The sequence below is a fragment of the Tubulanus polymorphus genome, chromosome 11 (genome assembly GCF_964204645.1).
Source record: "Tubulanus polymorphus chromosome 11, tnTubPoly1.2, whole genome shotgun sequence".
Lineage (NCBI taxonomy): Eukaryota > Metazoa > Nemertea > Palaeonemertea > Tubulaniformes > Tubulanidae > Tubulanus > Tubulanus polymorphus.
Window position 1 is genome coordinate 2,745,297 of NC_134035.1, and position 16,476 is coordinate 2,761,772.

The following is a 16,476-nucleotide window of genomic DNA, read 5'->3' on the forward strand; positions in this document are numbered from 1 at the left end:
ATCTAACTCCGTAGCGTAAGGACTTCAAATATTTCATCAAGTATAGAAGAATATATTTCTAAATGATGGCTGATTTTATATAAGATTTTGATAACGATTGCACCCACAGAAGTGAAACATTGGGCTTCATAGGTAGGTATTCGGCCTGATAATCGTGCTAACTAGAAAATCCTACCCACAGAGCGCATTCCTGCTATGAAGGTAAGAGGACGGAGCGGAGCACGGGCGAATATCTGAATTCATATCTGGATTGATGCTTCTGATCTCGATGGTACGTCGTGGTACCTCGCATACGCCGATCCTGCCTATCCATCTCCTTATACTCTATACACACCACCGACCATACCAACCCGTTCTTTTATACTAGACTTATACATATACACCCGCTATAAATAAACTACATATAATATAAACACGGCGCGTAATACACGCTCTTTTTACCTGGATGCTATTAGCGCGCCGGCTGAACTGCAAAACCGTTATATACCGACATTTCTCTGAGACGTTGCGGATGTTGGGAGGATTTTCGTCGTCCGGGTCAAGATGCCGGGAAAAGTGTCGTTGTTTCATATAACATTCGATAGGGCAAATCCTGTGTATTACGAAGGCGAAACGGTCAGCGGATGTTTGACATTGCGCGCCGAGGAGCCGTTAAAAACTAAAGGTAAGTAACCTACTGAAATATATATCTTCATCTGTATAACCACCCCTAGTATAACCTTTATGTATATTAAGTCTATATTTCTTTGATATATCCTTTTTATTAAAGGGCGGATCTAGGGTCTGATTCGGGGAGGGGTTGCACCCTGAAAATAAGGCATATCATACGATTAAAAGGGCACCCGAAGAAAACTCAATACATTAACTCTATATATTTCTTTGGAAATTCAGGGAAATACAGCTTATGAATTTAAAGTCTTTGGAAATCAATTTGATGTATTCTTCATTTTCCCGTAAATTTTCAAGGCAACTTTTAGGATGCGTGCGGACCCCCTGCACCCTTCCCTGCTAATTCGCCCACGTTTTAGACTGAAAAGGGTGGTAGTAACCACCTGAAATGTTTATTACTATTTTGATAAACGTTTTATGTTTGTTACGATAAGTCGGATACGTTATAAGTTCATCGCGTGCATATTCCAAATGAAGTTAGATTTTGTTAAGGTTGAATATGCATTATCTTTTTGAGAAAAAATCACCAAACCATGCGCATTTTCAACTGTCAATCTCTTTTAACTTTGTGAGTATAGCCTTATTGATCAGATATACCTTCCTGTTTTAGATTAAGAAATTAAGAAAGTCTATGCTATTCCCCTATATCTAAACGTACAGATTTGCTTCTTTTCCTTCGAAATCCGAGAACGTTTCAAACGTTTCAAGCTTTATCAGAGGGGACCTGTGTGTATCATTAAATCACATTCACCGCGTGGAACTTAATAAGTCTATTAAGAAAAAAATCACTTGCATATCTATAGTACTTGTAGGTTAACAGATTTCATATGAAATCACGAGCTTTATTAGAAACGCATATTCGATTATTAGGTATAGGATAAATGGCGAAACACTAGGGAGATTGACTTATTGAAGAATACCGAATGAGCAGGGAACTACAATTAAATCATGAGTGACTCGAAAATAACCAATAGCGACCCCTAGGGGATACCTAAATCTCGTCATTTGAAATCTGGTAATTTCGAGCAATATTTTACGAATAATAATCTACTATTCCGAGCAAGCTACCGCGAGAGGTAACTCAATTACGAGATCAAAACATAAATATTATTACAACACATCCAATTAACCATATTACTGCGGGTTTACCCTGTCAGCCGGGTAGCTCGATTTGAATCACCTGCGAAAACCGATGTGCAACGGGCAGCCTCGCGTCCGACATGAAAAACTCCTAATTACGGTAACTTCATTCGTCGTTGATTAAGGTAACGATAAAAGTTTCTACCGCTTTCTACAAAATATAATATTGAACCGACGCTAAGTCATTGGCCAATGATTATAGAAAAATAAACAGAATATCAATTGATAAGTTTATTAGCTGTCTCACCATACATCTATAAACTTCGTACGTAGTTAATACAAGGCCGAATACAAGCAGACTATACCCACAAATAATAACACCCACACAATTGGATTCTAAATCTCATAAGTACCGACGATATAAACTCACTCAATAAACTCACGAAGTATCCGTTCGATTTGCAATTAGGAACTTACAACATTGCCGAATACAGATAATGGAAAAACTTAATTTTGGATCTATTCTGAAACAGTCACAGTTAAGCGCAGCTATCCCCCATAGTTGTAGCGATCTCGACTAAAAAGTGTCACAAAGCTTAAAGACTACTTTAAAAAAAAGACATATTACGACAAACGTACTTTTCGAACGGATGAGAAGATAGGACGCTGGAAAACTGACAAATCGACCGTATACACAAGAATAGATATAATATTTCGAAAATCTCCAAGCCTTGTAGACGTGCTCGTCGAGTCAAGGGCAGAGAATATTTCATTTATATTCATCCAGTTTGCGATACCGTTAACGATATACGGGTACCGCAAAGATACAAGTTTTTTTGCACGCCTACTTATCATTTTAAAATGACAGCAGTCAGTTTTCTGGAGAAACGCGAGAAAAAAGAAATGCACATGATATCGAAGTAAAAGTTCTTCGCGAACTTCATAACTTTTCACGATAAGAACGAATGAAGCGAACACAGTATATAAGCCGCGTATAGGATATAAATATCTGCTTTTATCGCTTTGCGTTCTATTCCCCCGGTATTTCCGACCGAGTCAAGGTTGGTTCTTCGGTATCGTGTGTGTGAAAAAAGAGAGATTATATCTTTCGTTCGATTCGAACTGGTTTCAGAACTGATATCGTGTCGAATCTATCATATTCGGAATCCAGTTCCGCAGTGCGAATGAGAGTTAACTCTGAATTCAGGATCCAGTTTCACACTTGTGTAGGCTAGAGTTCACTCTGAACTGAGGATCCAGTTCCACAGTTTTCGTTTTAGAGTCCATGGTTAGAGTGAACTATGGACTCAGGATCCAGTTTTGCAAGATTTAAAATCAGATCATTTTCAATGTTTCAACTCTGAGTAAAATTAAACTATGGACAATGTTTGACTAGCCAGTCCCATATATTTTATGTGTATTTTGCTGTAAGGGAGATAGATCATAATATCTTCTGAAGACCGAATCATCGTCATCATTTGGCTTAAAATTTTGCTAATATTGCTGGGAGTTTGTTCTTATGAGTTAGAGCATTAAGTCCGTGGTAACAACACTGATCCAGTTCCACAGCTCAGGGTCGTTAACTTAGATTTCAAAATTGATTCATTTTCAATTAGAAGCTTCAAAATAGCCCAACGCCCACGGCCAGGAAAAAACGTTTGAAGTGTTTTGTTAAGCCGTGTGCGTTGGGTTATGATTTCGAACTGTGTAGCCGGGTGCTGTGTCAGTTATCCAGTCTAGGTCAGGATTATTAGCCAAAACATCGGAGATGAATTCATTTTAACGCTATATAGACTCAAATCGTAACTAACCGTGAACTGGATCCTGGAGCGCCATCGGGGGAACATTATCATCAGTCCTGAAATCGTGCGCTGGTATTCAATAATGTTATGCTGCCAGATGGACGAATTCTAAGATATCGAGTCAAAGGAAACGAGGGAAGGTTGTTTTTAATCTCAACAGCGGCTTTTATCGCGGTATTTACGTCAAGATAGATCGCTCTTGAAGTACAACGGAGCATTGTGTGCGGATACATCGGCATACGAGCTAGCTGGCGCGCTATATACCCGCATACCCCGGCGTCTATATCGCCTAAACAACTGAAATTCCCGTCCGTCGTCGGAAAAAAATCAGCGAATTATAAGAAAGTTCTTCATTGTCAAAACGACGGTATAACTTTGAACGCGGAATTTTGTTTTGATTTCGCAGAACTTATTCCGTTCATATTATATACTCGCAATTTCCTCTCATCATTAATCCAGTTCGTATGTACATAGCCATCGAATACGGTGTGATCGCGCCGTACGATGTTTTCATTGCTTCATAACCGGTTGTTTATCGTATCCCTGTTTACACATACTGAATTACACCGTATTTCGCGATGCAGTTTCGTTTCGCTTCTTTTTCGCTCACCAGTTATATCTATATGGAAGATAACTCTCGGAAAAAGCTCGGCAGCCACCGAACTTTATTTCACTGTATACGTTTTCCCGCAAATATTGACATCGTATATTCTGAACCGCGATGAAGATTTAATTTCTTAAGTTGCTAATAATATATATATGTATAATCATTTCGTAACCGAGTTGCGCAATAAACTGAATGTAATAGATATAAATGTACATTGCCCTACACAGTAATATGAAGGATGGCTCGTTGCTATTTCGGACCCTCTCTTCTTGAACTTGCGGCCACTGGAAGCCCTTGCGTCATCCCGAGGTTACTCATCCTTTTCTTTTCGACCCGAATTCCAATTAACTTTGCCCTTACACGGCAGTACGAAGCAAGGCGGGTCCCATTGATCGTTGCCATATCGGACCCTCTCTGCAACTTGCGGCCACTAGAAGCCCTTGCGTCATCCCGAGATTGCTCATTCGTTTTCTTTTCGATCCTAGATCGTCCTCTGTCAATACTATAAGACGAGGTAAGTTCGTGGTTTATTTCATTTTATTTCATGGTCTTCACCGCTTCACTTTCTAGGTGTGCGTCTGATGTTTTCGGGTAAGGCGCATGTCGGCTGGGATTATGACTCGAGCGGAGGCGCCGAGAGACAGAGGGAATACGGAGATATGGCCAGAGTTGTAGAAAATCATTCCAATGACGAGACGTATCTGAACTGTACCGTCTGCGTGTGCGGCGACTCGCGGAAAGGACGTTGCAAATGTAAGTAATAAATTTCATCAAAACCCGATGATTAATGAGGACCCTGATCCTCATAGCCCTAAACTCTACCCTCTAGACTATATGTCCTCATTTTCTACGGTTGAAAAGGCGGCCATTTTTGTTTTCTCAGAACTAACGACATTCGTCATGCCACCAGCTTTATCCCGCTAGATGTCTATTGCTAAACTAAAATAGAACTTTAGGATCCATATACAATTTAATTATCATTCATCACCATTCGTGGAAATGTGATGAAGTGTGGATAGTCTCTCTGGGCATATAGTGTTGTCATTTTGCACACTAGTGAACCTGGTGGATCCTCGCTTGCCACGAGCGGAATCCTCGATTGCCCGCAGACGAACGTAGACCAAGAGTCGTCAATCGGAAGTAAGAAAGCGCGTGTAAAGATATTCGAGTGAAACGAATTTCGCACACACTCACACTGTGCATTAACGGGTTTAACATCTCGGCGAATTAAGTATTTGTGTAGAACGCCGCAATCGAGCTGAGAACAAACTGAGATTGTGTTGATAGTAACGAGGGGATAAAAATAAACCGTACCGTGGAAATAGTTTCGATTATATTTGACGTTTCCACTGAATTCTACTCGGCGTTAGCGAAAACCGAATGTCGGTGTTAATTTCTAGCTGAATAAGCTGAAGTTTCAAAGTCGATTTAGTCCACGTCGAAACGGTTGCAAACGTTTCAAACCTAAGTTAGAATTTCTCCGTAATGAATGCGATATCGCGGCACCGCAGAATCACTGGAGGTATTGCATCAAAATTGTTATCCTATCTCCATTTCTCATATTGTAGCTCAGCGGCTAGGGGTGGAATCGACATTACTACATGATAATGACGAGATCTAGAAATTATACTTGCCAATAGATATTATTTTCCATCGCAATAATGTGTAAAATTATTCAAGATTTTTTGGCATTCCGATATCTATGAAATACAATTTCAAGTCTAAACATTAATAAAACTGGTGGTTTCCAAAGTCAAGTAACTGAGTCTAATGATGAGTGACAGAACCCACCATAAAATTTGAAGAAAAAAACTATAAGAGAATCTGACGTTTCGACTCAATTCTAAATCTAATTTTCAAAATCGGATTTTACTTTATTGATGAAATTCTCTGCCAAATTCAGCATTCAGAAAAACAACACGAGTCCGTAGAGGATAGTTGTTTATTTATTTTCGACGTTTCGGCTATATTCATATAGTCATCTTCCTGATTAAAACTATTAGGTGACTACAAGAATATAGTCGAAACGTCGAGAATAATTCTAGAAAAACCATCCCGGACTCATTTTCCTTTTCAGAGTGTTGGATTTTCTCAAGACGAATTGATTAATTATATTTTCTCTTCGTTTATAAACAGGTGGATATAACAACAATAAGGAATTCGTCCTGGAACCGAATCAATACATGTTTCCGTTCAAACTGGAACTTCCCGAGAACTTACCGCCGTCGTTCGAGAGTAAATTCGGTTGGATACGTTACGAAATCAAGTGTAACCTAGACATGACCAGGTCGATGGACGTGCGAGCCAGTATGCCGTTCACAATCAAAGCCACCGTAGACCTTAACAAATACCCCGAAATGAAAGTAATGATAGTTTTTTTTTCTAATTCCGTTAATTGTATCGCATTTTAGCGACAAAAGCTGATTCGGAATATTATAACGCCGACGGAATGGAAATCTCCCAGTAATTCTAAAACTGATTGGATTTTGAAATTTACTTGAGGTCGAAGATCTAAACTTTGAAAACATTGCAAAATCGGTTCGATCATTAAGACTGGTGGATATTTAGTTGGCTATAAAACCAAGATTCGTTAAGACTGATCTCAAATCTAGATACAAATTCATTTTTTCGATGGTTCATATTTGTTACTGTCACGCTATAGACCACAAAAAAGTATTAACTCTTAAAATCATTTGAAATCATTTGAAGTAAAATGAGTTAAAGAAGAAATCTAATTGTCGATTTATGAGAGAAACCTTTTTGTGAAACTGATCTACATATTCGAAGCCAGTTTGATACAGTTTGATAAGACATTTATTGCGATTTTTCTTTTTCTTAATTTCCATTCAATTTAATTTGATTCATTCAGATTCCAAAGGAAGTTGAGAAAGGCAAGACGTTGTGTTGTTGCTGCTGCGAAACGGGGCCCATTCGAGCTCAGTTGATTCTGGAACGGACGGGATACGTTCCCGGCGAGGGCATCAAACTTATGGGCGAAATAGAGAACGACGCCAGACGCGAGATACAGAAGACGGAGGTGAAACTATTGCAGGTATTATAAAAACGGGATTCGGGTTCAACTGCTGCCCGAGAAATTAGAATTTATCTCACTTGAATTCATCCACGATACCACCACGCGGTATCTGTGAACATCAGACCGTGTTCCTCTGGTTGTTAGTATAGATAATCGCAGTAATGTCACTATCAGACCGGATTTAGGGGGTCACGCACTGGCTAATGCATTTTTCCAAATTTAGATTTTGATTTATTGCTCTAGAAATTGTACAATTTCTTCGAGCACAGGATACAGGAAAACATCAGTTTGCATCAGTTAGGTTACAGTTACTGACGCTGGCTATCGATATCTTTTTGATTTGAGAGAATTATTAGCATGGCTCATCAATGGCCGACCCGGGGTAAAATGTAGTGAGGGCTTTACCGAGCTTTCAAGAAGGAAATCGTCCTTCTAGCTGGAAAGGGTAATCTGGCATCAGATCTTCAGAAACTTCAGAATCAGCCAAATTGTGGATCGTGGTTTTAGAGATTTTTCTTCAGCATAATATGACCTTTTGACAAGTTCTTTTTGATAATGAGGCACTCGAAATTGTGTGGGTTTTACGAAAGTTCCCGACCTGTGTATCTGGATTTGGTTTGTGGAATAGTACCGGTATATCGAAGATTAAAGATGACCTCATTTTTTCACTTCAGAAAATCAAATGCACCGCGAGCGACGGCGACACGCAAGAGATCACTAATGAAATCAATAAGATTTACGGAGATGTGATCAGAGCTGGTCGGACGTTTTCCTGGGAGGATTACGTGTTGCCGGTCGGGAACAATCTTCCGCCGTCGCCGCTGCCGAGATGTAGAATTATCAAAATCACGTACACGTTAGAGGTGGGTGTTTAGGGTCGCAGCTAGAGCCTGTCATTAATTGGAGGGGTGCTAAATTCGACTCGACCGAAGTTATGATCGGACAAGCGAGCCCGCTACAAGGGTTATAGGGCCTAACGGGGAGTCGAGGATAAGAAAATTTTCGAAAATATACGTTAGACTATGAGCCAGGGTAAGTTGATGAAGTCACGCGCAAAGAACTCACTTGCTACAGGAGTTGAGTACGGGATTTTTGGTGAAACTGGTGGACGTTCCCAGGTCAGAGGATTGCGTTCGCACCAAACGGTCCCCCTTGGCTAAGTGACTCGAAGGCAGCTTTACTTTTTATGAATCTCTTCATGGGGACTGGAAGAATTTCTGATATTATATTGACTTATGCGGTTATTACCGTTGAGCATTATTTTGTTTGTAAATTTTGTAATCAAGAATTTTATTGTAAGAATTGTTGGCATTAGCCTTTGACATTGTTTAGCAAAACGTATATAATGATAATGATTTGAAATATGCAAGGCTAAATCCGAATTCAGAAATGCAACTTCGTTCAAGCAATATAATCTCTTCGCAGTTGACGGTTCACATACCGGGACCGACCAAAAAGCTGAAAATAATGATCCCACTGGTAATCGGTACGCAACCGTACGACGGCATGTATTCGCCGTATGTACCGCCCCACGGGTTTCTACAAGGCGGAAAACCTGTCCCCAGTTTGATATCTACTCAAACTAGCTTCGACGAGGTGACACCTACATCAGGAATCGCCAGTAAGTAGACATGGATTATGAATGAAAATGTCGCAGATAGTATATTCTATTCAATGGACGAGAAATGGGACTTATGTCTAATTATTTCCGTCTGACATCCATTTTCTAGGATGTTTCTCCTAAACATTTTCTCCTTCTCTTAAACTCAATTGGTGAAACTGTGCAGTTCAGATAAACCATCGAATTTATATCCATTTAACACTGTTTTTGAAGGATTACTAAAAGTCTTCTTTAACTCATTTGAATCTGAGAAAAGGAACTCCATTTTATTCAGTTCTACAAAATGCTCCAATGATTCGTTACCGCCTAGGAAAACAATTCTGAATTCTGAATTTTTCCACCACCTCCATCATGCCCAGTCTTCCCGATACGCTATATAGATGTGATTTTTTTTAGATCATCCTTGTTCGATGTGGTTATTTTCGCAGGTAATTCGCCGTACATGTATCGCCCGGCTAGCATGAACATGGACTCGTTTAGGTCTCAAGACGATTACGCGAATCACTCGTTATCCCGCCGATGAGGGCATGGACGAGGTTTAACTCACGATTTTAATTCGTAGAAAAAATAAATAATCGGATTATTCTTTCGATAGCAAAAATGAAATGCATTGGAAGTTAATTTCCATATTTAAAAGATATATTCTGTGACCTGATAAATGCGTTGAAAGGGTAACAGTAAGTCTTTGCTGAAAGCAATAGGCCAAAGCATTGTGTGAATTTTTTGTGATGAATCTTGTAAATAGTACTCGCAATATTAAAACTTATGCAAGACCATCTAAACTATGATATATACATAATCGATAATAATATGTAATTTGCATAATCATCGTTATTAATAAAATATCAATTTATCGTTCGACATCTTGTTGTTTGAAATGTTTGAAAATGGATGCAGCGACGAGGCGAGGTAAAAGCCACACCGATACAACCACTAGCGGGGATGGCTGGAGTAAAAGAAGACCGAATAATATACAGTCGTAGAAATCATTGTTTAAAACCTTATTAATTTGCCTGAGAAAAACAACTTAAACTTGGAGAGATTTGTACACGGCCGAATCATGAAGTTTAGGCGAACGAAAAAAGCTGGCTCAGACTGTCTACACGGTGTATTAGGACAACTAAAGATGATATCATCATCGCGTCCGTCCATTGCTTAATCGTAGCGAGAATTCAGTTATTCGCCAATGGATTTTAATTTGCCTGATATAAAATATTATGGCCGAAAATATCAAACGTACTTGATAGGTTGCTGGCGGGCAAAATCGGATGAAATAGTGCGTCACCCTGACTATGATGGGACACCTTAAAGATTTCGAGCCCATGTTTAGAAAGGTACTGCCAGAGGACTTTTAAAACCTCGGGAAGAAACGTTCATGGCATTTCGTGAAATGCGTATTACATGTATAAACGTTTGATTATAGATTTGATTATCTTATCACTATTTTTTTGAATAACTGTCAATATGTATACATATTAACAGATTTAAGGTTTTTCAGACGTCGAAATAGACATTATAATATTATAGGCGTCACATGCGCCGAATCCCATGGTAACTTATCACTGAATATATCGACGTTCATGTTGATAGTTTTTGTTATAAAACCCGCAAGAAGGAAACGATTTTTCGCAGATCCATACAATATGGCGTCGAAGTCGCTGATTCCGTTACTTTTGGCGTTACTCGTCGTCGTGACTGTTGCCGAAGCTATAAACAACTACTATGGGTGAGACTTTCCCTCGTGGAGCCGGTTTTGGGGTTAGAATTCTACTTCAATTGCTACATATTCATACATATTTTACATTTTCAATATGATATGATACGATTTGTTTTCAAGTATGATTTTTGCAAAATTAATGGATAACCGAATACATTAAAAATGTAATTATATTAAATGAAGGACTGCTTTGAAAAGATCGTATCTATACAAAGATTGTATCTATACAACAACTCTGTTTCGCTTAATCTATTTTCTGAAGTTCGCGTCGGCATGTCATTCGTTATCAAACGTTGAAAGTAGCCGTGAAGATGATATTATCATTTTCATCATCACTGAAACTAAATCATCTTAACCATCGCTGAAAGTGTTTCATTTTCAAATACAGTTATAAGGTGATAACCGTGCAAGCAAAAACAGACGAACAAGTTAAAGCCATACGAGAATTGGAAAAGCTCGAAAATGTAAGATGTATTTTTTTGTGAATATCGGTTTCGGGTGAAAACTAATCTTATTGAAATGAGAGCGATACCTAAAAGTCGTGGTTGTCGGGATCCTCTAAATTTCGACTGTTTCTGCGCCGAGTTTTAAACAGTAGTATATACGTTAACATAGACTGAGAACCGAGAACGAACAAGAAAGCGATCCCTGAAGTAATTCATATCTATCTAAACCTCCAGTCGTTGACTATAAAGCCAAAAAAATTGAATCTAAATTCCTGCTCTCAATTCAGCTTCAAACCTTTAAGGCTAAAAAAATTGATACCTTGTTTCTCCACTCTGCTGAGCTTAAAAGTTGACCCGGCCGGCCGCCTATCTACCCTATACATTACTTTTTTTTAAATCGTGATCAATTTTACCATAACAGACCCGGCCGCTATAGAAATGAACCGTTTACAAATTTTATCATATTTTATAAAAATGACCCGGTCGCTGCGGAGAAACAAGGTATCATTTTTGTTTAGCCTAACGTTTGGCCTCATATATACTTTGTTAAACATTACTTCAACGTACACATTGCATGTGTATAAAGTAACATATCAAACGCCTTTTTACAAAACGATGTCTTGATATGAGAGGAATTATTAGGGAAAAGAACGGTTATAATCACGACACAATTTTCCTAAAAGCTATGAATATAAAGGATTTCGTATTTGAAATTTGTGTATTAGTAAAAAGCGTATTTTTACGTAACACTAAAAATCTAATCGTCTTACAATATGTAATTATTCACATATCACGTCACCTCGACAGGATATATCGCTCTCCACATACGTTTTGCCTCCCACGTCGACGTATTGACTTTTTGCGATAAAATTGCTGTAATCAGTTTTTTTTTCTAAAAAAAAAAATGGCGTTAAAAATGACAAAAACGCAGCGGTGGTATCATAAACCTAACAAAAAGACGATCAGGACAGCCGGGCCACCTTCGGTTATCAGAGTTATTCGACTATAGTGAACTGAACGAAACCGAACTTCCGTTAGTCGGAACTACATTCCGGAAATAGTTTGAAAATCAAGCGCATTGGTTATTAGTTCCGACCACTAGTCGATACGAAAACCGAATTTGGCCCTTGCAACTACTGCTACAGATATAGATGGTTTGCTTTATACATTTTCTCAAAGATGGCGGTTTACAGCCTCGGATTGCGTAGTGTACTTCCGGGGGACCGTATAGAAAAATCGTTAGCTTTCAATCCAAATTCAGAGAATATTGGCAAAAGCCATAGGAAAGGGCGCAGTACCCGGAGGAAATGAATGATTTCTTTTATCCGCTTTCTCGAAGGTGAATTTCTGGAAGGAACCGAATATCCACACGACTACGGATATCTGCGTGCCGCCGCGCCACATAAACCGGGTGAAACTGACTCTGATGTCGCTGGGACTCGAACCTAAAATCACAGTCGAAAACGTTCAACTGTACGTCCGAAACTTGTTTATCTACTTTCCCTAGAAACGACTGTATGACATCATCGAAATATTCGGTTTTATTTTGCAGTCTGATCTTCGAAGCAATAGCAGCGAATTCGGTGGCGCGTTTTGAAGCATCCTCTTTCCGCAGTGGCGTCAGTAAACAGGCCCGAGTGAAGAAATATTTCCTCCGATTAGTCGAGGTACGGCGTTTTCCCGGTAGGGGGCGTACGTGTGGGATCCATCCATTTTCTGTTTGACTGTACCTTACTTAACGAACAACGCAAAAACTTTTTGAATTTGAATACCTTTAATACCCTTGATATTCTGAAAAACCCAACGGTCAACTTAGCTAAATTCATTAAGACCGGCTTAGATGTATATAGATCCCTCCAAAAGTATATATAGTATTGTAAATAGTTGATGTATATAATAGTATATATAGTATTGTAAATAGTTGATGTATATATATATTTCGTTACGTTTTCATTCTCTAAATTTTAATCACTTTAGTGTTGTTTTGTAAATATTTGTATATACATGTGTAATAGTTTTCCTCCATATACCATGGAAATGGTTGGAGTGTAAATAAATCGTAATCGTAATCGTAATCGTAATCCGCATAACCTTATTCGCGTGTCGTCACAGGGCGTCGTGAAGTCCGTCAAAAGCGGCAAGATATTTGAATTAAAAAGTAACGGTTGGCGGCCGTTTTAACTGGCCAAAATGACGCGTGTGAACAATATTCGTGACGTCGATGAATAAGGTCTATTGCCAAAATATTTCCATGGCATTGACGGTAAATAAGTATAGCACATAAAAGCATAGACTTATTTCGATAGGAGAATTCCATTTTCATTCAGAGTAATAAAGATTAGCTGGGGACGACCCTGTTCTATTAGCCATTAGCAGTACCGCGATTATTGTATGAATATCTTAAAAGTTTAAAAGATTTTTCTACCGAACAAATTACAAAATTAATCTAGAAAGTGAAATGGAAACCAATTTCGTATCAAGATAATATTTTGTCATCTTCGTTCCGTCTGAACGAATCACGATCATTTCCCGGTCAAACTCTATAGTTATAACGGTCATTTTGTTGTAGATAGACGCGTGGATGAAACAGTTAGCAGCCGAAAATCCATCTTTGATCAAGGTTTGGAGCATCGGTCAGTCGCACGAGGGCCGACACACGCTGGCTATGAGGGTAAGATTGTTTTTAGCCGCGATCACAAAAGTGTCTTGACCCGGGCCTAATCTGGGGCCAACCATTCAGACCGCTGCAAAATGGGTGCGTGCCGTCGACAAAAACGTCGGACCAGGCCCGTGCCAAATTTATAAATCTGCGCAATAGGCAATAAGGATTCTGAGTTGTAATCTAGTTTTATTTTGTAGATCGGTGACGGTACGAAGCCTGGAATATTCATCGACGCCGGAATACACGCGCGCGAGTGGTTAGCCGTGTCAACTGCGCTTTATCTTATAAACGAGGTACATTTTCACACAAACTCTAACCAACAACATCAACACCAGCAGTAACATAATCTTCAACAATTCTGTTTAATTCAGTTAACATCATCTTTTCGTGTAGAATTTAGAATTCTATATTCTAAAGCTCGTGTAAAATACCTTGTACTGTTAATTCCGCCCGAGACGTTTCAATTCAAAGATATTTTTGAAATATTTTTCTGACAGTATTTTCGAAATACATGTCATGCAACCAAGATATTACTCCCAAGTCGGACACATTTTCACGGTCGCAAAAGATCCGACTTGAGGGGAGTCTTTATAGGTAAAATAAGCGTCATGATATTTCTAAAAGGCATATGAAAAGCCACCCTTTTTGTAATCAGTGATATTCATTCTCAGCGCTATTGAAAAATCCTTGCGAAAAAATCCTTCTAATTTCAGTTAGTCGACGGGCTTAAAACTGGCAAGACGACCGACCTGTTGGCCAAGTACGATTGGTATTTCGTACCTGTGGTGAATCCTGACGGATATGAGTACACGCACACAAATGTAAAGTACTGTCTAAATCCACTATAAATTCAGAAAATTAAGAATTAAGTTCATCTATCGAAAATCTAAATCAAGAATTATAAGACACGACATTTCTGACTCCTTTAAAGATCATCGTCTAGAAAAGAAATGATTTAGATGAACAATATTGATACAGATATAGATAAATAGATTTCATATTTTGTGCATAGTGTTTTTCAATGTTATACTACGAACTATCTAATTTGCGAATTTGACATCGTTTACTTGAAGAAACGAATGTGGCGAAAAAACAGGCGCCCGATGTCGTATTGCGTCGGAGCCGACCCGAATCGAAACTTCGACATCAACTTCGGAGGTAAGGCTTATAGAAATTGTATCAGGACTATGTAATATAATCCATCTTAAATTCGTCTCGAACCGGTATCGTTTTTTTTGTATGTTGAAGGTGCCGGTACGAGCAGCCAATCATGTCAGGACACCTACCACGGTACATCGGCGTTCTCGGAGCCTTGCGCCCGAAATTTAGCCGTCCTCTTGATGGGGCTTTCTCAGAAAAACCGGCTCGTAGCCTACATGAGTTTGCACGCCTATGCGCAAATGTGGTTCACGCCGTTCGCCTACAGTCGCTGGGCCAGACCCGACGATATCGACGAGTTGACCAGAGTGGCTAAAATTGGTGCCCGGGCGATTTATAACACGAACGGAAAGAGTTACACAGTCGGCAGCCCGGCGAATATACTGTGTATGTATTTTATGATGAGATCTTTTCACACTAAGATTCATCGAAATGATTAAAAAAAAGCACAAAATAAGCGTAATTGCAGACCCGAAAAGCCGTACCCTCTAACTTATGTCACCTCATTTTCGTGCCGATGCATTCGCCGAGAAAAGCTTATTCGGTGACTGTGGAACTGGGACCAGAACTGTTCAACTGGAAAGGGGGCATTGGGAAAGGTTCCGAATTTTGTTTTTCCACATTCTGGAAACTTCGTTAACATTTTTACCTTAAAGATCCAGAAAACGCCCTTCCCAAGCTTCGAATTTCAAAAATTAAGACTATTTCAGGACATTGAACCAATTTCAAGGATTCAGAAATGTTCGTTTGCCTTCAGAACCCGGCAGAAACGGCGCGAAGTATGGCATATATAGTTCCGCCTTCCGACCCCCTTCTTATCGCTTAGTGACGCCCATTTTAGGGTAACTTAAAAGCTCACCGTTAAAAATCATTACAACACGTTTATTTGTCTTTTTGTATATAGATGAAGCGGCCGGCAGCAGTATGGACTGGGTTAAAGCTAAAACGAACATCAAGTATGCGTTCGCCATGGAAATGAGACCGAGCATGGGCAGTCGCAACGGCTTCATCGTGCCTCCGTCCGAGATTGTACCAGCAGGCGAGGAAATGTTCGCCGGCATCACAGCCATGGCCGCCGCTATGCGTAGATAAACAAATCTGATTTTGAGCGGAGAAAATAAATCACGGTATTTCACCGGAACGATGTCTCGCGCGTTTCATACTCGGCAATTTACTATCCGATTGTTCTCTGACAAAAACTGCCGGGACACTTCAATGCGAGTATTGATTCGATTTAGGTAAAGACCCGGCAGTTTTTATCGTATGCGACTGATGATTTGGAAATCTCGGCCGTATAACGTATTTGCTCAGCGACGAGCGACGCGGGAGCGCCATTCATGAAAGAGGACAGATGGTTTGTTCTCGGAGCTGGTGTTTACAGAGTCGAGTCAGAAGTCGAACGTGGTCCGGATGTTGACTAAGTCTTGGTCGCAAATTGAATCACCAACCGGACTGGAGAAGATCTACACAAACGGATCCACTGTTGAATTATGTTAAAAGTTTACTGGTATTCTATAGGGCTGTTGATATACAGGGGTCCACGAAAAAATGCCCGTCTATTTGAGGCTATAATTCCTGAAGTTCCTGTAGGGGTTGTAAGCAAATTTCACAATAAGCTTGAACCACTATTTCTAAAATGGACCTGTTGCGATTTCCATTCAAAAGCGTACCGAAGCATTC

At 39.5% G+C, this 16,476-nt stretch overlaps 2 protein-coding genes and 1 long non-coding RNA gene across 6 annotated transcripts in view; 2 read left to right on the forward strand and 1 right to left on the reverse strand.

The window, feature by feature from the left end:
* LOC141912853 (uncharacterized) overlaps nucleotides 1-16,476 on the reverse strand; it is a 67,830-nt gene that overhangs the window by 1,654 nt on the left and 49,700 nt on the right. The gene's annotated exons all lie outside the window — the stretch shown is intronic.
* Nucleotides 456-9,607, forward strand: LOC141913092 (arrestin domain-containing protein 3-like). 3 transcript variants are annotated; one of them, XM_074804544.1, is made up of 7 exons: nucleotides 456-664; nucleotides 4,729-4,911; nucleotides 6,295-6,521; nucleotides 7,028-7,210; nucleotides 7,867-8,055; nucleotides 8,618-8,813; nucleotides 9,210-9,607. In XM_074804544.1, the coding sequence occupies exons 1-7, from the start codon at nucleotides 544-546 to the stop codon at nucleotides 9,275-9,277; spliced, it is 1,167 nt and encodes a 388-aa protein (XP_074660645.1). In that variant the 5' UTR covers nucleotides 456-543; the 3' UTR covers nucleotides 9,278-9,607. The 3 variants fall into 3 exon arrangements, with proteins under 3 accessions (XP_074660645.1, XP_074660643.1, XP_074660646.1); XM_074804542.1 differs by having other exon boundaries at nucleotides 9,242-9,607; XM_074804545.1 differs by lacking the exon at nucleotides 7,867-8,055 and having other exon boundaries at nucleotides 9,242-9,607.
* On the forward strand, nucleotides 10,393-15,937 carry LOC141912546 (carboxypeptidase B-like). The gene is made up of 10 exons (XM_074803814.1): nucleotides 10,393-10,539; nucleotides 10,919-10,994; nucleotides 12,316-12,449; nucleotides 12,529-12,643; nucleotides 13,546-13,647; nucleotides 13,836-13,931; nucleotides 14,352-14,459; nucleotides 14,712-14,796; nucleotides 14,887-15,183; nucleotides 15,701-15,937. The coding sequence occupies exons 1-10, from the start codon at nucleotides 10,394-10,396 to the stop codon at nucleotides 15,886-15,888; spliced, it is 1,347 nt and encodes a 448-aa protein (XP_074659915.1). The 5' UTR covers nucleotide 10,393; the 3' UTR covers nucleotides 15,889-15,937.